General features: G+C 41.5%; 1 protein-coding gene across 1 annotated transcript in view; it reads right to left on the minus strand.

The window, feature by feature from the left end:
• Window positions 1-4501: 4501 nt before the first annotated feature.
• Window positions 4502-23076, minus strand: part of LOC110158052 (metabotropic glutamate receptor 7-like) — an 85111-nt gene continuing 66536 nt past the window's right edge. Inside the window, exons 8-9 of the mRNA XM_055165953.1 lie at window positions 20600-20852; window positions 4502-4849 (exon numbers count right to left, since the gene is read on the minus strand). Of these exons, the coding sequence (XP_055021928.1) occupies window positions 4800-4849; window positions 20600-20852 (303 nt within the window). The 3' untranslated portion in view covers window positions 4502-4799. The remainder of the gene's footprint in view (window positions 4850-20599; window positions 20853-23076) is intronic.

Consider the following 23076-nt stretch of genomic DNA (forward strand, 5'->3'; position numbering starts at 1 on the left):
TGTCTTCAGGTCAGATAGAATAATAAGCGACTGAATGGACTCAAACCCTACACACAACACACAAAACACAACAGTCACTATAAGGCCAGTACAAGTTAGCTTTATGAAGGAATGCACTGGGGATGCTAACTGTAGGCACCTCTCTATTTGAGGTTTGTTAAACCTGAGCTTTATTTTTTCTGACTTAGTTGGAATTACATCAGGTGAGATGAGTTGTACTATTAAACAAGTCCATATCAAATAATATTATAGTTACAAGGTAAGGTAGCTGTAGTCTTAGACAGTTTTTCAGTTTATTACTCTCACATTTTTGTTGAAAATCAAATCAAGCCATCAGTTTGTCTCGACTACTTCCTGTATCCTTCTTCAGGAGCTTCATATGATGGTTTTGTGGGGATCGGGCCCAAGTTCCCTCAGCCCCATGTTCCCTTATTTGTACTTTTGGGTTTTTTTTCTCTCTAAAATTAGGCCCTGCATGCCCACATTTCCTTTATCAAAACAATTGGCATCAGAATTTATCCCCATTTCTCCCAGTCTGGTTGTCACACCCAACCTGTTACCAAGCAGCAACTGATGAAAGATGTAATGTAGAGGTCATGGTGCAAAGGATCCTAGGTTGAAATGATTCTGAATCATCCCTTTAAATGTTATATATAAGCTCCGTCATCTCAATGGATGCTCCTTGAACGTTGCCCATGGATATAGATGGCCTCTCTGATATAAGATAAAATAACCTTTATCTGTGCCACAATGAGAAAAATCGAGTGTTGAAACAGTTCAGGAAGAGAGTAGAAATATGAACTCCAGCACAGATGACCCTGGCATTGACATGTTAACACTGTCAAACTGAAGACAGGATGAACAGTGCAAAAAGCAGTATGTAGGTTCAGTATCTAAGTCAAAATGACTTGAATTAAGAACATTTAACTTTATTTGAGTAGATTCAAATTGAAAAGTAAAATGATTGACCAATAGAATAAGTGTGTTTTTCTTAATTCAAGCAATATTAGATTTTGTTTTTTATTTTAAGTGCAAAGAGTTGTTGTTTTCCTTCTCTTAAGTGTAGCAAAAAGTCTTATTCCATTCGTAGATGACTGTTCTTACTACTCAAATCATGAAAAACCTTTCTTAATTTATCTTGACTTGGCTAGATTTGAACTTGATTGTTATTATGCAGACTTACACTCAAGACAAAAGACCACTCATTTATCTAGAACAGTGTGTCCCATGTGTTTTTTTTTTTCTTACAATACAAATACTACTTTTGTTTACAATGACACTTGAGTAAAAAAATGTGTACGCCTCTGAATTTAATCGAGTCCTGTACATGTCACACAGGAGGACGGCCTCTGCTCCCTCAAGCATGCTGTCATTATTTCTCATTGTTTCTTACGCAATAATCAATGGCAGAAATAGCTACATTACGCTCACAGGCACGCACACGCATCAGGACTTGTTCTTTCACAAATTGAAAATCAGAGTTTTTCAGAAAGCTTACGTCCGTCATTTTCTGTAAGAAGCTGTGAGGAGCTGTGCTGTTTTAGCTGTGCTGTACATTACACCGGAAATTGTTGTGGAAGTTTTTATTATTCAATATATAGTTTTTATTGCCACTAATACCTTGTTTTATACCATGGTATTATCGTCTACAACTACATAATGGATAGCATGGGCTTTTTTCTTGCTTACCTTAATGCTTATTCTATGGTGGTCATTAAAGCTCTGTACTTTATGAATTGGCAAAGAAGTTAGCACCATTAGAGGTATCCCTATGTCACTGTAAAATAAAATAGAAGAAAAAATAATATAATTTTCGGCTTTAAAAAAGTCATTTACAGATGTATGGCAGTAATTATGTTGTAACAAGTATATTAAACTCAGCTCAAGAGAAAAGTCCAGTGGAGCAGAGAGGGTGAAGGCAGCAGTGGGTAGTGAGCATGTGGTGGTCTCAGGGGGTCCGGACTCGTATGCATGAGAGCTCCACGCACTGAGCCTCATAATGTGGCCTGTCACGAGCAGGAGACATAGTTCACCCCTCCCCCATAGACCCATGGACAATAAATCTTTTCATTATAGGGCTAATCCAGGTTTGTGATGGGACTACAGTGGAACCTAGATGGGAAAAGCAAAGAATAAAAAAAAAATATATAAATTATAATAAAAAATAAAATAAAACTATATATATATATATATATATATATATATATATATATATATATATATATATATATATATATATATATATATATATATATATAATATATAATAAAAATAAATAACAATAACATTTTTTTATAAAAATAAAACATAAAAATAAAAACAATAATAAAATTAAATAAATGAGGTACACCTTGTAACTTTTCTGGCGAAGAGTCTGTCATCTGCATGGAGATGTTAGTGTTCACCTGGAAGGGATACTGGATGAAAGGGTAAAAGGGAAAACCTTTCTATCTCCGTGATGATGAGCAGGTGACACTACCAGGCCAAGTGAAAGGCCAGGTCTGTGGAAAGGAGAGTTCACAGTAAGAATGCATGATTTTACGGTATTTTGGAGAAATAAAAACACCTCTAACCGAATAATTGCAAAGAGGGTTAAGTTTATTGCCATACTAAGGAACATTCATGGCAAAGCAATAACATCTCCGTGGAGACAAACCAATGGCTAACCCTTCATCAGAAAAGTTACATGTACACCTTTAACATGACCAGTGACAAGCCAGAACTAAAACTGTCAGTAACTTTGACTGCACAAATACAAAGCCTGAACTAAACTTGTTATGAACTAAAACTAAATTTGCCTGAGCCCTGGCTTAAAGGTCCAATATTGCACAAAATTGACTCCTGTGATCTTTAGGTCATGTTAGAATGTTCTTATCTCATCAAAAACATACGTGAAGTTATATTTTTTTTCATAAGTGTTTGAGTAATCCTCCCTTACGAAGCTGGTTACAGCTCCAAAGCCCAAAATGCTCTGTTCCACCTTGCGATGTCATTAAGTGTGAGGCTGGGTATCATTAAGAACTTGCTGATACGATACATACCTTGATACGATACGTTTTTCGATACAGTGCACTTTTGATTCAATATGATTAGATATGATATATTTCAAATCGATTCCATACGGTTCATTGAAAAAAGGCTGAATCATGGCTGTGATACTAAAAGTCTGCTAAAGCCACTAAGTTTGTGCAAAGTTAATATGAAAATCACCCATTTTACTTATCGAAACAGTGAAAATGTCAACACAATTATAGCTCTTACACAAAATTATTTAGTAAAAGCCCACGATATCAATACTGTATCATGAAACAATACAGTATATAGTTATTTCAATATTTTTGCTCACCCCTTATCAAGCAGTAGTGTTCATGCTGCCTTTTACCTTTTGCTCAGTAGAGATCGGAGATTGTAGGGCTGAAATCATCCAAATGTTTATAGTGATGGGGTATAGAGCTGAAAAACCACAGCGGAGCACTTCTTGTATTACCCCATGACATCACAAGGTGGAGCAGGGTGTTTTCTGTTTGAGAACTCAGGTATGTTTGTGATGAGGAAACAACATAGCAACGTAGATCAGAAAATAGCATAATACAGGCTCTTTAATGACTGTGCAGGACCTCCATTTTTATTATTATACCAGAACTGTACCCACCCCACAGTTTGAGAACCACTATCGTTGATCACAGAGATAAAACCTGATGAAACACAGATAGGGACAGCCCACTCACTCATTGACACACACACACACACACACACACACACACCCCTTCGCACATAGACACACTTTCGCACATAGACACACAGTAATAATGATGTGCTGCCTGCGCTGGTTGTATAAAAGATAACAAAATGATTTTATTACATGTTCATCATTTGACAGACATCACAACAAACTTGCATGATTGCTCTGATATGAACTCGTCCAACACCATAATTAGGAGGCATATTATTATACCCAGTACCAAACTATAAAAACAAACATGCTGCAGATACAAGGACTCAGTTGGAACACATGGTTTAAAGCCGTATTCAGTCATTTTCTACAACCACAATTCAGGAAACTTTAAGAAGAACATGATCTTCAAGTTTTATAAAAATCATTATCTTTTTACCAATTTCTTTGAAGTATGGTGCAATTTTTCACAATGTTCCCATATTTTCTCTGAATTAGGGTTGTGATTCTTGTAAAGGAACTGCGGAGGGATACTGAAGCTCAAGATCATCTCAGATTTTATTTCTCCATTTTTTGTAACATCGAGTAGAACAGACATACATTGGCACATGCAAAGTGAACACTTTGTGGTGCTGTCATTGACCATCCAAATCCAGCCTAACAATAGCTGGATATTTTTGTACTCCAAACATGAAAATACTCTCAAATATTTACAAAAAATATATAATACTTGTCCTTTAAAAGTAATCGACAATTTGGAGATTGATTTGTAAAAGAAAAAAATAAACTGTCATTATGTGGCAGAAGATGCTGTTAAATGAGGCACAGAATAAAGCACACATTTACAAACAAAAGAGGAGGATGGGGGCCCCAAGATAATATGGCTTCAATAATGATGTTTTAAATAAAGAAAATCATAATTTGGAGTTGATTTGCTGTCTCTTTTTTGCAGCCATGAGAGTGCCCCTGGGGAAGGTCAGAGGGTCTGCGTCTGGTCCACAAGTTGAAACTGTTAGATCCAAAACCACATGAGTCTGTAGTCCAGCCCAGTGTGGAGCAGTGTGGAGCAGAGGTGCCTAAAATGAGACATCACCAACACTCCTCCTCCCATTGTCATTGGAGCAGGTCAGATCCTGAGGTTATTGTAGCTCACATATGTCTTTTTGGTTGCTTGACCTGTAAAGACAGAAAGGAGATTGGTGAGATTGTAAGGTCTAAGTTCTACAAAAGTTCTATATTAAGTAAATTAGAAAATTAGTGAGCTTAAAGCCATGTAGCCTCTTCAAAAACAAACCTGGAGTTGTGCTTTATTTCATTCACACATGTATGAGTAACTCTTTATTATTAGTCTACATCTCCAAAGCTCAAAATGCTCTGTTCCACACAGTGATGTCATGCAGTTGTAGTTTCCAAGTTAACAGCTACCTGTTATCTTTAGTTCAGAAGAAATGGACAATTCTAGGGCTGAAAATGATTACAAATGATTCTAGTGAAGTTGTATGGAGTATAAAAACACAGTGGAGCACTTCCTGTATTACCACATGACATCACAAGGTGGAAAAGAGTGTTTTTCGTTTGAGAGAACAGCACAGCTTAAATATGCAGGGCCTCTGTGTTAAACATTAATAAATTAAACAAAACACATCTGCAGGTATGTTTTGATACGGAAACAGCATAGATAAGAAAATTGTGTAATATGTAAATAAAAAAAATCACTGTCCCCTATATTTCTTCCTTTTTCTCTTATCTTCTGTGCTGTATTTGTTTCTGTTTATTATGTGGAGCATTACCTGGTGATACATAGTTACTGGTGATGGGATAATTCAACTGTATTTATAAACTCAACTTTATTTATATAGTGCATTTAAAGCAGTTTCAGCTGACCAGGGTGCTTCACATAGTCGACAAAAAAGAAATTGCAATGGGTTACAAAACAAGGATTTGTGCAGTTTGAAATGTGTTGAAAATAGGTCGATTTTGGGGAAGTGTTTTTTGTTTTTTCAAAAAGCCTAATGAAATGATAAAATATGTATTAGGAATATCGTTTTTTTTTTTTTTTTTTTTAACTAGTTTTACTCTGTTTTAACAAAATGCAAAGGGAGATGAGGAAAAACTCTATTATTTTTATAGTGTTATGGAAACTGTCTCATTGACTCTTGAAAGCACATAAGTCTTTCTACAACCTGTCACTTTTCCAACTAACTTTGCAAATAAACAATATGAATCTTTCAGAGTCCTCCAATCAAATAAACATGAAGCGTTTTGGCGAACCTTCCCGCTGTGCCATGCTTTCTTAACACCAGCTGTGTGCAATCAGAAGCAATAACTCAGACCTGTGGATCATCTCAGGCACAACGCACTGGTGAAAGGCGCTTCTATTTTCAGATGTTAACTAGTGATAAAACATAAACAGCTCACAAGTGGGCACTGAGCGAACGCCCGGCATGATTCTCATCCAGTCTACATTACCATGGAAACCTATCACAGAGGGACTGGAGTCTGTTCCTGCACTGGTATCGTTGTATATGAGACACTAGTATGGGGAGGACTGTAAGAATGCAATGCTAGTCAACCAAAAGTGTGGAAAGGTTTATTAAAGCTGCATTGTGTAACCTTTCTGGTGGAGCGTCTGTCCAAGGAGATGCTATTACTTTATTTGGAGTGTTTCAGAGTATGGCATTAAATCTTTTCTATCTATTTATGAAGGAAGCCCCTTGAGATATAACATCTCATTTGCGAGGGGGTCTTAAATTCATTAACAAAAATAGCATTTACAGAAAAGAAAGAACAAATCAAAACAAAACAAAAGACAAACACAACACAAAGACAACATTCACACAACACAGACAATATTCACACTATACATACAGGATCCTAAGATAGACATCTCTGATTTTATCATCCTCACACCTTAATTTGTAAATTATTGAAGAAAAAAGCAACTCTGTGTACAACAGAAAGTACATAGAACAAAAAAGTATTTTTATGGAAAACAGGAGCAGGATGTTTGTAAGAATCTGAAGACTGATGCCTTAAACAGGTGGACTCAGGGGTCATCAAACTAAGACCTGCGGGCTGACTCTGGCCCCCCACCACTTGAACTGGCCCTATTAAGCAATCCTCAAAAGTTGTCATGGCCTATTTTTTTTTATTATTTTTTCGCAAATAATAACACATCTGCATCTTGTATTTTGTTGAGTTTTTCAATTAAAAGAATATACTTATATGAAGTATTTATATTTAAATAACAGTGACAGTCAAGGCACACGCAAAGTTCTGTAGTGCAGTAAAGGACAGCAAAATGGCGAGTGTTAAAGTAGGAAAACTTGACAGAGAGTGCAGTTTTCAAAGAACAGTGGACTACAAATTATTTTTTTGTTCAGTGTAAGGACCGTGCAGTTTGTCTGTTATGTAAAGAATGTGTAGCGGTTTTCAAAGAATATATTGTGTTGTCAGGGTCATACAATTCTTTTATATGGCCTCCCCGCCCCCAGCCCCCCATCACAGTCAGGAGCGATAATGTGGCCCCCAGAGAAAAAAGTTGGGTGATCCCCGATATAACTGATCGGAAAGAGGAGGGCAAGTTGTTCCATTCATTTGGGGCATTGAAGTTAAATGCTCTACGGCCAATTTCTTGACACTGAAAAACATAAAAAAATTGTTGTCCAGTGTGACATCTATTCTAATCTAAATGGAATCAGAAACTCTTTTAAGAACTTTGAGTAATAATATTTAAACACACATTGTAAAAAGTGTAGCTGTCTTCTGGGGACCAAACCAGACCAAGCTACAGGTGAGAGCTGTGGTCGGGCAATCCCACTCACAGTTCGAATGCCTGTTTTTCTAGGTATTTTTAGACAATTAAACCACCTGTATTTGAATAAATGTAAGATAGACCTGTTTAATGTCATACTGTGGAACATTCCAGGCAGAGCTATGGCGTATTCATAGAAACAAGGACGTGAAGGACCCCAAACCAAAAGGTTACATAGTACACCTACAAATAGGTCAATGTTTGTGCAAATGTCAGCGATGCAGTTAGAGTTGATAGCTTTGTTAGTAATTAGACAGTGAGGCAGTAAGAGGAGCAGATGGAGGGGCTGGTAAGGCTAGTGATGCTGATGCTGTGGCTGGAGGCACAAAGCTTAAATTGGATGAGTTTGTGAAGACTTTAATTGACTGACAGGTGAATGGTAGTGGGGGTTTTGCTGGTGTTTCCTTTAAATTTTGATTATGATGTCAATCTGAGGAACTTTATTGTCAATAGCACAAATCAGGGCCTGAATATATACAGTGTATACAGTGTGCATGCACAACTGTGACCATGAACGATAACTCCTTGTTCTCTATAAGTTTCCAATTACAGAAATGGATAATATAGTCATAATTTATCTATTTTCTAGTACTGGTAAATATTATAATTACTCTTATAGCATGTGCATGTATGATTTTTCTTTCACTAATTAGCAGGAATGAAACAAAAACAATAACCAAAATATTGTGATATTGTATCATCAAAAGTCTCACAATAGTATCATGGACTGTCACAATATATCAAATTACAAATTCCTTTGCTAAATGTATTGTTTTAGAGTAGCAACAGCTTATAAACAAAGGGAACTACATATCCCATGATTCATTTCAGCGCAGACATGAAAAGATATGGTTTTACTAGAATTTTTGGGATTATGAGGAAAATAATTCACACCAAAATCTTGTCAAGGTATTTTAAAAGCAAAAAAATGTCTGCAATCATCTGCAATAAATCATATCTACAATTATATTAACCTCTCCAAAATATCGCAATAAATATCGTACTGTGAGATGCATATCGTGATAATATCGTACCGAGAGATTTGGATATCGTTACATCCCTACTAATTAGTCATAAAAAATATGACAATAACAAACAGTAAACATGAAGCTGTTTTTTGGGTTGCATCTTTACTCTATAATTTAAAAGCAACTCAAAAAAGTATTTTAATTATTCAAAATACAGTACTCTGATTGGACCATGAATCAAAATATGTTACCAAAAACATTTTAATATGGGTATTCACTATTCTGTAACTACAAAGATTTTCAAAGTAATCTTCCCATCACTGACTTAAGGAGCCAAAAGTGTAGGTGAGGTTGAAAAACAGAGACTTGTTCAAGAGCTCATTGTTGTATAAGAATGCTTCAGGTTTATTTCTATCCAGTATCTTCCGCATAAGGTCATTGTACATCTCCTCTATCATGGACACTGCAAACAAATTCCTCTCCTCCTTCTGCTTCGCGGTTGCTGTGGAAACCGGCTCCCAGGGGCCATGCAATTAAAGTGGCACCATTTCTTTACAGCTGTATTCTGTAGTCATGCCCAGCCACTGTGATGAATAAATTATTAGTAAATGTTCGACTGATTCCCGCTGTAAAGCACAAACAAGTCCTCTGAAGACTGTAAGGATATGCTTTTAAAGGGAATGTGTTTACTTTTGTGGAATACACCAACACTTTCCAATGATTTTTAAACTGTGCTGCATGGCTTCCTCAGTTATTTAATTATAGATGAGGGGTTTCCTTAGATATTGGTATAGATCTGATATTGGGACCGAGATGTTTTTCCTGCCCTAGTTTATAATTGCCCATCTGTCAGTTTGTCCTCAGATTTGTCTTTTTGAACAGACTAATGAGCCAAAATGGAAACAGAAGCACATTTAGACTATAAATATGGCTGTATGTTTACACAAGAATGCAACAGATGATTTTACCCCAGATTAATACATTTTTAAGACATTATTTTTACAAAAGTGAAAAATTTATTTGTGAATGTAATACATACATGGTGAGAGACCTGTCCCCGACCCGAAGGCGCAGGGACGCGACCCTCTCGTTCACCGGGGTGAACTCCAACACACAGCGGCTGAGCTGTGGGGCAATGAGCAGGCCCACACCAGCCCGCCGCCGCTCCCCGCGGCCAACGCCAGAGAAATGGAGAGTCCAGCCCCTCTCAAGGAGTTGGGTTCCAGAGCCCAAACTGTGCGTGGAGGTGAGGCCGACTATATCTAGTCGGTAACGCTCAACCTCCCGCACAAGCTCAGGCTCCTTCCCCCCAGCGAGGTGACATGACATTCCATGTCCCCAGAGCTAGTCTCCATGTCCGGAGATCCGGTCGCCGAGGCCCCCGCCGTCGACTGCTGCCCAGATCTCTCTGCACCGGCCCCATATGGATCCTCCTGCGGGTGGTGGGCCCACGTGAGGACGGCCCCACGTCGCTCCTTCGGGCTGAGCCCGGCCGAGCCCCGTGGGGGGAGGCTCGGCCACCAGGCGCTCGCTGTGTGGTGTCGGCCTACGGGCCGAACAGCAGTGCTGAGTACCCGGCCTTCTTGGAGTCCTTGGGAGGGGTACTAGACAGTGCACCGACCGGGGACTCCGTTGTTCTCCCTGGGGGACTTCAACGCCCACGTGGGCAACGACAGTGACACTTGGAGAGGGGTGATTGGGAGGAACGGCCTCCCCGATCTGAACCCGAGTGGTGTTTTGTTATTGGACTTCTGTGCTAGTCACAGTTTGTCCATAACAAACACCATGTTCGAGCACAAGGGTGTCCATAAGTGCACGTGGCACCAGGACACCCTAGGCCGGAGGTCGATGATGATCGACTTTGTCGTCGTGTCATCTGATCTCCGGCCGCGTGTCTTGGACACTCGGGTGAAGAGAGGGGCTGAGCTGTCAACTGATCACCACCTGGTTGTGAGTTGGGTTCGCTGGCGGAGGAGGAAGCCGGAAAGACCTGGCAGGCCCAAGCGTGTAGTGAGGGTCTGTTGGGAACGTCTGGCGGAGCCCTCTGTCAGAGGGACCTTCAACTCGCACCTCCGGGAGGACTTCTCCCGGATTCCGGGGGAGGCTGGAGATATGGAGTCCGAGTGGGCTTCATTCTCGGCCTCTATTGTCAATGCAGCTGCTCGGAGCTGTGGGCGTAAGGTCTGTGGTGCCTGTCGCGGCGGCAACCCCAGAACCCGGTGGTGGACACCGGAAGTAAGGGATGCTGTCAAGCTGAAGAAGGAGTCCTATCGGGCCTTGCTGGCTCGGGGGACTCCTGAGGCAGCTGACAGGTACCGGCGGGCCAAGCGTGCTGCAGCCCGTGTGGTCGCGGAGGCAAAAACTCGGAGCTGGGAGGAGTTCGGGGAGGCCATGGAGAAGGACTATCGGACGGCCTCAAAGAGATTCTGGCAAACCGTCCGGCGCCTCAGGAGGGGAAAGCAGTTCTTCACCAACACTGTGCGGGGGGAGAGCTGTTGACCTCGACTGGGGACGTTGTCCGGCGGTGGAAGGAATACTTTGAGGATCTCCTCAATCCCACCGTCACGTCCTCCGAGGAGGAGGCCGAGGCTGGGGACTCGGAGGCGGACTCATCCATCACCCTGGCCGAAGTCACTGAGGTGGTTGGAAAGCTCCTTGGTGGCAAGGTTCCGGGGTTGGATGAGATCCGTCCTGAGTACCTGAAGTCTCTGGATGTTGTGGGGCTGTCTTGGCTGACACGCCTCTTCAACATCGCGTGGCGGTCGGGGACAGTACCTCTGGACTGGCAAACCGGGGTGGTGGTCCCTCTGTATATGAAGGGGGACCGGAGGGTGTGTTCCAACTATAGGGGGATCACACTTCTCAGCCTTCCCGGTAAGGTCTATGCCAGGGTACTGGAGAGGAGAATCCGGCCGATAGTCGAACCTCGAATTCAGGAGGAGCAGTGTGGTTTTCGTCCTGGCCGTGGAACACTGGACCAGCTCTACACTCTCCATAGGGTGCTCGAGGGTTCATGGGAGTTTGCCCAACCAGTCCACATGTGTTTTGTGGATCTGGAGAAGGCATTCGACCGTGTCCCTCGTGGTGTCCTGTGGGGGGTGCTCTGGGAGTATGGGGTCCGGGGCCCTTTGCTAAGGACTGTCCGGTCCCTGTATGACCGGAGCAGGAGCTGTGTTCGCATTGCCGGCAGTAAGTCAGACCTGTTCCCGGTGCATGTTGGACTCCGCCAGGGCTGCCCTTTGTCACCGGTTCTGTTCATTGTATTTATGGACAGAATTTCTAGGCGCAGTCAGGGGCCGGAGGGGGTCCGGTTTGGGGACCACAGGATTTCATCTCTGCTGTTTGCGGACGATGTTGTCCTGTTGGCTTCATCGAACCAGGACCTGCAATGTGCACTGGGGCGGTTTGCAGCCGAGTGTGAAGCGGCTGGGATGAAGATCAGCTCTTCCAAGTCCGAGGCCATGGTTCTCGACCGGAAAAAGGTGGCTTGCCCTCTCCGGGTGGGTGGGGAGTCTTTGCCTCAAGTGGAGGAGTTCAAGTATCTCGGGGTCTTGTTCACGAGTGAGGGAAGGACGGAACGTGAGATTGACAGGCGGATCGGTGCAGCTTCGGCAGTGATGCGGTCGCTGTATCGGACCGTTGTGGTGAAGAGGGAGCTGAGTCGAAAGGCGAAGCTCTCGATTTACCGGTCAGTCTTCGTTCCTACTCTCACCTATGGTCATGAGCTCTGGGTAGTGACCGAAAGGACGAGATCGCGGATACAAGCGCTCGAAATGAGTTTCCTCCGCAGGGTGGCTGGGCGCTCCCTTAGAGATAGGGTGAGGAGCTCAGTCACACGGGAGGAGCTCGGAGTAGAGCCGCTGCTCCTCCACGTCGAGAGGAGCCAGTTGAGGTGGCTCGGGCATCTGTTCCGGATGCCTCCTGGGCGCCTCCCTTGGGGAGGTTCCGGGCATGTCCCGCCGGGAGGAGGCCCCGGGGAAGACCCAGGACACGCTGGAGGGACTATGTCTCTCGGCTGGCCTGGGAACGCCTCGGGGTCCCCCCGGAGGAGCTGGAGGACGTGTCTGGGGTGAAGGAAGTCTGGGAGTCCCTGCTTAGGCTGCTCCCCCCGCGACCCGGCCCCGGATAAGCGGACGAAAATGGATGGATGGATACATACATGGTGTTGGCAAATATAGATTATCAGTCACAATAGCAAGACAAACATTGGACATTGATATCAGCTCAATCCATACTGGATCATCCCTAAATTTAAGAAACATTTTTGTGCTGCTTTAGGTTTGTCCTTGTCTAGAAGTAGAGTATAACAATTATGTCATGTTAGTGTAGCATAATTGTAGTTTAATTCTTTTCAGACCTGGTTTAGATAAGAACGTCAGATGTACTTGGGTGTACTTGATGTGAAACGTTGTAGAACCACTTCTGTACTGTATGCTTAGAAAAAAACATTTCAATGTGATTGTAAACAGAACTGAACTTGAATATGTAAGAGCTCTCATCTCTGTGACATTGTCAGCCTTGTGAATATAAATTGATTTGGCTGGTTATATTACAAAGAAATACAGTTTTACTTAAAGGAACAAGGCCACACTTTGTAATAAGTATTTATAAGGTCTTAAAATGCACTTTTCATTTGTTTAGAAACTCTCATGTGTAAATGCTTAATGTTTGTAAAATATAAACAACAAAACAGGTGTGAGCATTAATAGGCTGCTTATTATACAATTACCAACAAAATACCAGCACTACCAACCACTATTTATGGCATGACTACTGCTTGTGCAAGGTTTTAGTTTGATTTTTCATATTGTGCCTTGGTGTTTTAGCTAATTTACAGTACATTAGTCTCCAGATGAAATGGAGAATTTTAAAATGAATGCATATCATTGTGTCCAGCTCACAAATCTGCACACATGCTTTTCTGGGTTCATTCCAATCAAAAGTTTAAACATGCTTAAAAACAATGAATAGTGCTTATTAATGGCTTTACTAAGGAATCTTAATTTAAAGGATTATCACGAGCTATGTGTAGCATGCACGCTTTCGGTTTAAATACGGTTTAAATAAATGCTCCACAACACTACAATCACAAGTGAATCTGAGTTGCCAAAGCCTTCGCCTGCATAGAGAGAACAAATAGAAGCCTTATCACTCTCAATACACAGGTTATGCACCAACATCATTTTATTTTAACTGTTAACTGGTGTTCTGCTACTGTTTGCGTGATTTTCTTGTTTTAAATGTCAGGTACAAACTAAGTTGTAGACTTCTACACACTTTCTCACTTTAGATGTGTTTTGAGCTTTTACTGAAGAAAATGTCATTACCTACCACTGACAGTCACATAATGTTGCCATGTTATGATGTCACCTACATAACCTTTATATGTACCAAAGACTGTTTGGACCAGGGGTGCTCACACTTTTTCAGCATGCGAGCTACTTACAAAATGACCAAGTCATAAAGATCTACCTAATACAAAGTCAAGCAAACTGCACCGAAACACTCTGTGCCCCTTTTTTGGACCCTCACCCACAGTTTGGCACTTTACACAAAACTATGGAAAAAGTGAAGGAAGATTTTGAAACCTGTTTTTTAAAGTCCCAAATTGGAGTTGCATTCTTTTCTAGTTTTGCAGTGATATTTACCAGCCTCTGCACATTTACCAAACCAAACGCACATCGTGACAAACACAGATGCATTTGTGCACTTTTGTTAGGCGAATTTCAGCCAAATGTGGCAGTAGGTCTGTTCTGTAGATCTGCTCTATGCTGTAGACCTGCTTTGTGCCAACACTGGAACACAAATTTAGAGTCGTTTTTGCTTCACGTTTGGTCTTGCTCTTCTAATCAGCGCGCACTGTGGAAGGGGCTTGTTTTCGCTGTACACAGGAAGGAGCGAGAGCGTGAAAAGGCGAGGGGCGGCGTGCTGACGTGAGGCAGATGGACAGGTAGGATGTTTAGGAAGTTTAACCTGCCCTGTGATGCTCGCTGGTACATGAGGGCACACGCTGTTGCAGACGAGCCGTGCGTAGGGAGCGTGTGTGTTTGTGATGTGGCGTAGAGTCTCCGCGGGCTGCACTGAGCGCACAGGCTGCACTGAGACGCCCCACACGCTCCTGCACCCCGCTACAAGTTTATTGCTAACAGCAGCGGCCGTAATGAAATAGGATCGCACTTGTTGAGTGAATGAGAGACAAGACCGAGTCCAAACGCAAGTCCGAGACGAGACACGGCGATCGACTGGTAGATCGCGGTCGACGTATGGAGCACCCCTGGTTTGGACATAGTAGCTAACGCGCTAGCCACCAAAGAGGAGGTTTGCATACGGCCGCTTCCAGTTCCTTCTGTCCCTGGCTCCCATTGACTTACATTAGTATATTGTTGCCCCTCTCTCTGTAACTGCTGCTGTGGTCGGTCTTAAAATGTTCATTTTAACCTGTTCTACATGATCCTGGTGTTTTGTTTTTTTTTGTTTTTGTTTTTTTTGCTATTTTGTCCGTTAAAAAAATCCTATTCATAATACAGTGCCTGGTTCCAAATTTTCCCCTGTAACCACTAAAGCATCGCTGAACGCTATGGGTGACATCACTCACTTAGTCCACTTCTTTGTACAGTCTATGATATGGACTCATGTGAAAGCTCAGAACCTCCAGAAGTCACTCACTCAAATGCAGAGGCTGAGACAGAGTCCTTTTGGATTTAAAACTGCTGTATTTCAGAACTGAAATCAAACCCAACCCAAAAGAGACTCATTGTGTGAGGCTCATTCTTCTTTCTGATTGGATAATCGTGTTGTGAAGTAAAACACCAAATTATAACATAACTAACATGGCCATCATGTCTGATGTTTTTATAATTAACAATAAATCATCACACCTTGTTTATGAAATTTAAAATAAAACTCTTAAACATACTTACATATGGTTCCTTTAAAATAAATGTTAACACATCAGTGTTTGTCATCTACATGCCATGGCCTAAAAAACAAAAAAAAAACAACTGTTTGCAATATGCACATGAAGATGGCCTGAAAATGTAATTTGTCATAAAAATACTACTCATTGCAAAAAACAATTGACTCTACTCCACATTATTGACCAACACAGTGTGTAAAATGTAACGCCATCCTTCTTGTGTCTCCTTAACATGTATTTTATTCATTTTCATTATAATTTTAATGACTATGTTCTCAGTTGTTGAGCGCATTAGGTTGTTTCATTACTTGTGTTTGGCTTGTTTATTTTACATTACAAGACAGCTACATCTCGTCCGTAAGAGCTGCCATCATGCAGATATTACAGTCTGATCATAGATGCAAATTTAAACATGTTGCACTGGTAATGGCCTTTATCCCATAAATCACTCTTGGTCCGTCTCCCCGCCTGACGCCTCTAAAAGGGAGGTATTTGGCGCTCTGATGGTTACAGGAATTGACGGACACTCTCCTGGGATGGGAAGCCACAGTTCAGGTTTGGGGGCGGTCATGCACATAAATTCGCCATTAATAAATGTCACATCGGCTGCTGCTAAAGAAGGGCAGGAGGATCGGAGAAGAGAGGAGGATAGAAAAAGAGAGAGATGAGAGAGAGAAGAGAGAGAGGAGAGAGAGAAGAAAGAGAGGAGGAGAGAAGAAGACAGAGAGGAGAAGCAAGAGAGGAGGGGAGAGAGAAGAAAGAGGAGGATAGAAGAAGAGAGAGATGAGAGAGCGAAGAAAGAGAGGAGGAGAGAAGAAGACAGAGAGGAGAGAGAGGAGAAGCAAGAGAGGAGGGGAGAGAGAAGAAAGAGGAGGATAGAAGAAGAGAGAGAGGAGTGAGAGAGGAAGAGGTGGATAAGAGAAGACAGAGAGAAGAGAGGGGAGAGAAAGGATGAGGAGAGAAAGGACATAGGAGAAGACAGAGAGGAGAGAGAAGAGAGCAAGGAGAAGCAAGAGAGGAGGAGAGAGAGAAGAAAGAGGAGGATAGAAGAGAGAGAGAGGAGGGAGAGAGAGAGAGAGAGGAGGAGGGTGACAGAGAGACAGTGGAGAATAAGAGAAGATGGAGAGGAGAGAGGGGAGAGAAAGGATGAGGAGACAGAGAGAAGATAAAGGAGGACTGAGAGGAAAGAGAGGAGAGCAAAAAGAGAGATGAGGAGGAGAGAGAGGAGGAGGAGAGAGAGGAAAGACAGAAGGCTTGGGACACACACAGCAGCTGACATTGTGCTCTTTTGGATGGTGCGTTTTGAGACTGCAGTCCTGTCCTGGGACTGGTGTGTGCGGCAGAGGCAGATGTTAAGGTTTGCCCTCTACGCTGACTATATTTGTTGGATGAGCCACATGTGTGATGGGAAGAGATGGACTTGATCTCCCCCGATACACTCCAGCCTTCACTGCATAGTTCACACAGTGGTGAGCATGCATTAATTATTAGAGTGTCATAAAACTATTGCTGGGGCATACCATCATTAAGGTGAAGTTATATTTTATTGATCCCCGTGGGAAATTTCATCCTCTGCATTTGACCCATTCTTTTAATACCACTGGGCAGTGTTTCCCACAGTACTTTATAGTTAGAGCGGCCGCCTTGACAATGAGTGGCCCCTGCCTTGACTACGTCCCTCTGAACGATGTGAATCCTCTCATCACAAAACTACGGTCACTTTTGCCTAACCAATTTTCTACGGGAAACACTGCTGGGTATTTTGTCAGGAGCTGTGCAAAGCCCCAGGACCCATCTCCGGGCAAGGCTTGGTCAGAACCACCTTAGCTGGAGGATTTGCAGATTCCACAATGTAACCATGTCATACTCTGAGATAGGGGGCATGAATTAGTTTTTCCTACGGTAAATTTGCAAATGTTAAACCAGATGTTGTTGTTGTAACCCATGCTGTCTTTTGTCATCACCTTCTAAGTTATTCCCTGGAATCCTGCTACCCTTATGTTAAACCAGATCATTTCCATGAGACCCTATAAATCCCATCTGTATTAAATATTATTGACATACAGAATACTGATGTCTTCCGAAAACCACCAAATGTGCATGTTTTGGGTTGATAAGGCAGGGAAATCCACGTGGGACCTTGGTACTCTGAGCCGAGCTAATCAGCAACCTTGTCCTTGGTAGTTTACATAACTTTCAATCTCTTTGCAGTATGTGGCCAAATAAGTTAAAATTCTAAAATATTATTGGTTTCTATAGCAATATTTTTAGGTGCTGGATGAACCTAGCAGGATTATTTTCAATTTAGCCAGAACACATCTAAGCAGGAGCTGAACCCCAGTCCTTCCTCTTCACGCATGCTCCAGTGTGGCCCTATTGTTATAATCTTCCACTATTGGTTGTTTTGCCGAGATGACGCAGCCTAATGCACAGATGATGACTGTTATGGGCACACCGGCTCGTTCAGCTCTCAACAGATGAGTGTGACAACTGTTGGCGAGTGGAGACGTTCCCCTGAAGATGTGTCAGCTGTGAGGGAGAATTCAGTGGCAGGTTTATGTGCGCCTGCACCTGGGACGCCATGATCACTGCGTGTGATTAGAAGTGTTGCTAAGGCCTTCGGAGGCTGGGAGCTTTCATTTGCATAAACTGTCAATCATTCCTCACTGCACCATGACAACAGCCGTCTGATGGATTTTTGCTTCAGCTAAAGAACTTTCTTCATGTTTCGCCTCTTTAAACATTAAAACATCTTAAACTTGAAAATGTATAATCCCAATGATTTTCAGACTTTTCATATAAATATTAAAACTAATAAATGCAGCTGACTACACAAGAATAACTCAAAAAGTCTGCACTCAAAGAAAGACATGTTGATAAAACCTACCTGCAAGACAGAGCTTTAGTCCCATACTACGGAGTATTCTAGACAGAGCAATAACATCTCCATATGGACAGACCTTTGATTATAAAAGGTACGTAGAATAGCTTTAAGGTTGTTTCAGATTTTGAATGTGCCTTAACAATAACAGCAGACCCAAGATTAAATGAGATCTAAACCAGGGCCAAAAATAAAACTATACCACCACTACATAACTGAATGAGTCTTTGCCCGACCAGCCAGTCCCTTCTGCATTCTGCTTGAATTCAGAAGGGACTGGGACCGAAAAATAGAGCGACAAAATCTGCCATCCAATTTTGGGATGGTCCAACCACAGCCGCTAATTTGTGTCTCTCAAATGCAGAAGACATCTCCTCTCCAAAAGTCTTGTATCATTCAGAACAAAATATATAATTACATAAGTAATAGTTTAGTGCTTTGACAGTTATTTCTCAAAAAATCTAAGTTGGTTCTTAGTCCTTTATGTCAGTGTTTTTCAAACTTTTTTTCTAGGGACCCATATTTAAAAGTCACAAACCTTCGCGACCCAAGTCAATAGACACAAAATAAAGGTAGATTTGACCATTATTGAACATTAATGAGGATATTTTATTGTTGACTGAGTGATTGTGTCTCTCTGAACAATTAGTATTACTTACTTAGTATTATCAGCAATAAAAGGTATCCATAAGTATCCTGAAGTGCACTGACCTTTCCTGATTTATCACCCTTCTTTTTGGACAACGAAGCAGCATTTCTCAACTTTAGCTGCAGGAACATTCATTCAGGGCAAGCAGATAGGATTCGCTGACTCACTCACTTTTTCTTGTGTCAGAACTGTATATTGCAGACCTACATGCAGACTGTGACAAGGCGACCCAAAAAAATCTCTTGCGACCCACCTGAGGGTCAGCCTTTGGGAAACAATGCTTTATGTTGTTTTATCCCCTTTTTACATCATGTTTGTTTTTGACACTTTGATGCAAACCAACCATGCGTCTGTCTGAGTATCCGTCTGACAATCACACCCTCTAAAATCAGGGAGACAGGATACGGCTCCAGATCCACTCGTCTCTGTAGAGTTTTGTCAAAGCGTGTGGTTCTGGCTGGTCAGGTAAGATGAGTCTGCTTGTCCACGTCTCTAGACAGGGGCAATGGTGCCAGAGCAGGTGATCAAACAGAGGCTTGTCATAATGTCCTCGAACCTCACACCCAACCAGTGGATCTGACTGAATGATTAACATGAAGCATGAGATGAGTAACACATGGCTACAGAGGAAAAAGAGGTCTGACCTGCTTACAAAGACTTCTTTCACACTCCATTCCCCCATCTTCTCAGGGCTACCACTCTGATCGCTCAAAGAAGTATCAGGTAAAAGATAAGTGAATCTAATATGTATAGGCCATTGAACATGTAAAAACGACAGAACTTACATCTTAAGAAAGGGTCAGTAATTCAAGACTAGATAGGTAAGTGAATATATATGTGCTGCTCTCAAAGAAATGGACAGTTTTAAAGCACATTCTAGACAGAAAAGTGCCTATATTAAACTATTTTCTGACTCATCACAAACATACCTGGAGGTGTGTTTTGTTTCATTCACACATGTTTAATACAAAAACCCTGCATATTTAGTTCTTGAGTTCTTCTCTCAAACAGAAAACACTCTGTCCCACCTTGTGATGTCATGTAGTAATATAGGAAGTGCTCCACTGCACTATTGCCTTCACTAGAATATTCTGGATAATTTAAGCCCTGAAATTTCCTATCTCTGCTGAACTAAAGGTAAACGGAAGCTGTTAACTTGAAAACTACCACTACATGGCATCGCAATGTGGAACAGAGCATTATGAGCTCTGGAGATGTAGACAGACTAGTAATAAAGGATTACTCAAAAATGCCTGAATGAAACAAAGCACTCCAGGTATGTTTTTGAGGAGGTAGCAGAATTATAACATGGTTTAAAGCTCACAAAAGTCATTTTTTTCATTCTTATTTGGCAAATTCTTATCATAGATTTGAATTATATTTTCATTTCAATATGTTTTTTTGTGCTATCCAAAAAAGTCTGTGGAACAAAGAATAATAATAATTTGTTTGAGAGGATTACAAATCGAACAATGATTTGGCATACTGTGAAGTACGTAGGCTAGTCACAAATCTGTGGTTAGTGTGGGGAACTACTTAGGTCTTATTTTCAACTTTGTATTTTTTCTAAATTAGCTTTTTTAGAGTGTACTTTGTATAATTGCGCCTCTGTGCCAAAGCAGTCTCCCTATTGTGACTATAATAATAGAGCTGATCCCTGTTCAGTTCTGCTTTGTGTTGTGTTTGTGTTGTACTCACTCATGGGGTCGATGGGTGGATTCTCACACAGCTCGGTCTTGGCCTCTCCGTTGGGCCTCTCGCTGGGTTTCTGGGAGAGTCGTGAGGACATGGTTGCTGCGGTGACCACGGCTTTGAAGCTGCGTTTCCTCTTCTGCACGTTGAGCTCTGGGTGGAAGATGATGATGTACACTTTGGGCATATAGAGCATGCCCAGTGCGACTGAGGCACTCAGGTTCATGGAGATGGTCAGGGTGGTCGTCTGGATGTAGAGCTGTAGACACAAATCACATGTCAACAAGGACTGCAGAATAAACAGCACATTTTATCTTTCATTTATTCCAGGAACATTCTAGTCTAATTTGACAGAAGAGAAAATGGTGGACACTTGCCGAAAAACCATTCACTGGTAATAATGCATATTTTAACTGAAATTGTCTTGCCATGTTAGAAGGAATAGGACAAGATCAAGACTAAATTGCCAAAAGATTATGCACATATGTGCAAAATGATCTCGTGAGATTTTTTCCATGTGTTTACATTTGATTTGGACAAAAAAGGGTTAATGCTGGTGAGTAAAATCTCTTATGAAACAGTAGCTCAAAAACATAGTTATACAATGACAGCAAAAAATATAAGATATTTAGAACTGAAAGCCACAAATACAAAATCTTGCCATTTCTTGTTCTTATGATCTCAATCTCTCCTCTTGTGTAAACTGCCACATTCCTATCTTAGTATATTTTAGATAGTATTTGATTATGATAATATCGGCAGGGAGAAATGTAAAGACTGCTGGTATACTAATGTATGCAAATACATATGAGGCCATGTCCCTTGAACACCACTCAAAGTAACTAATAAAATACTGCTTTTTCCAGCTGCGTAACATCTCTAAACTCAGACCCATGGTCTCAAAAGAACTAAAGATGATACTTCATGCTTTTGCTTCCTCGCGGTTAGCCAAATGCAACTGTCTCTTCACCTCAACAAGAGAGGGCTGTCCCGATGCAGTGTGTCCAAAACTCAGCCGCAAGGCTCTTGACCCACACAAATAGGAGGACCCACATCACACATACTGTGAAAAGGCTTTGCTGGCTCCATGTTTTGTATCGCGTCCACTTTAAAATTCTTGTTTTGACTTCTCGGGCCCTATGCTCCTGTGTATATAACAGACCTGATCAAACTTTACAGCTCGGCTCAGAGCATCAGGTCCTCAGGACAGAACCTGCTGATGGTCCCTTGAACATGTTTTAAAACTCGAGAAGACCGCCCCTTTGAAGCTGTTGCCCCTCGTCTCTTGATTCTTTGGACTCTGTGGATTCCTTTAAAAAGCACCTAAACTTACCTCTCTAAACAAGCATTTTAACCTTATTTATTTTTGACTGGATCTCTGCTGCACACTTCGATGACTTCTTACTGTGAAGCATTTTGTGACTATATATCAGTGAAAAGCTCTATATAAACAAAGTTTACTTTCTCCAGTACTTAACCTTATGACCACATGCAACACATTCAAACAGATCCAATTAAATTTTGAGTGAATCACTAACTGGCTAGCAACAATGGAAAAGCCATCATAGCTAGTGAGCAAAAAGAAAAGAAAACATCATCTCACGATGCATTTATAGCTTATAGCTTGGGTAAATTTAATCGTATCCATGTTGTGGGTTTTACATATTATTAGCACAAAATAAAGCATGTTTTTGTTCCTGTTGCATAACATCATTTAAACATATTCCACTGCATATTTCATTTGGCACAAAGAGATTGACTGAATGGACAAGGCTATGTTCAGGCTGTCGTCCCTTTCATTATTGCTTTTTTTATTTAACCACTCGACATCTATCAATAGAAGCAGCGTGCTCCCACTCTCTCCTATTATGACTTCTCTAACAGGGCTCATTTTAATGTAAATTGTACCTTGTGCTCAATAAATAACATGGAAAATAGGGAAGAAACAGCACATACAACATGAAGGTCTGCCTCTCATTCCTGCCTGTGTGTGTGCAGTGGAGTGTGTCAGGAGAGTTGGTCTGTTAAGAGCTGGGATCATTCAGGAGAGGGACATTCGCATTATGCATAAACATGTATGTAGGAAAGAAGGCATGGTACCACTGCATAAAGTACTGTGGAAATTATATGGTTTAAAGGTTCAAGAAAGAAGGTGTCAGTGTTCACAGATACAAACCACAACTAGAGCAACTTTGAGACTGTGGACCTCTGCAACTCACACTTGAAGTTCAGGGGTAAATGCTTGTTCAGGACCAAAATCCAGCAAAGCACCCATGGACATACTGAAAACTAGAATTTGCAGCACTGTTAATGGACCATTTCTTCTTGTTGTGTACTGTACTGAAACTTAGGTGAAAGGTGAAGGAGATGGTAACAGCAGGAGAAAAGCTCAAACATTCAAGAGTGCTTAAGAATAATTTCAAAGAGCACATTTTCTTCAAGAGCAGGTCAGTGTATCCTCCTCCTTAATCTAGTGCACTCAA

This window comes from Boleophthalmus pectinirostris, unplaced genomic scaffold, assembly GCF_026225935.1.
Source record: "Boleophthalmus pectinirostris isolate CB_2022bp ecotype Guang Dong unplaced genomic scaffold, ASM2622593v1 HiC_scaffold_8, whole genome shotgun sequence".
Lineage (NCBI taxonomy): Eukaryota > Metazoa > Chordata > Actinopteri > Gobiiformes > Gobiidae > Boleophthalmus > Boleophthalmus pectinirostris.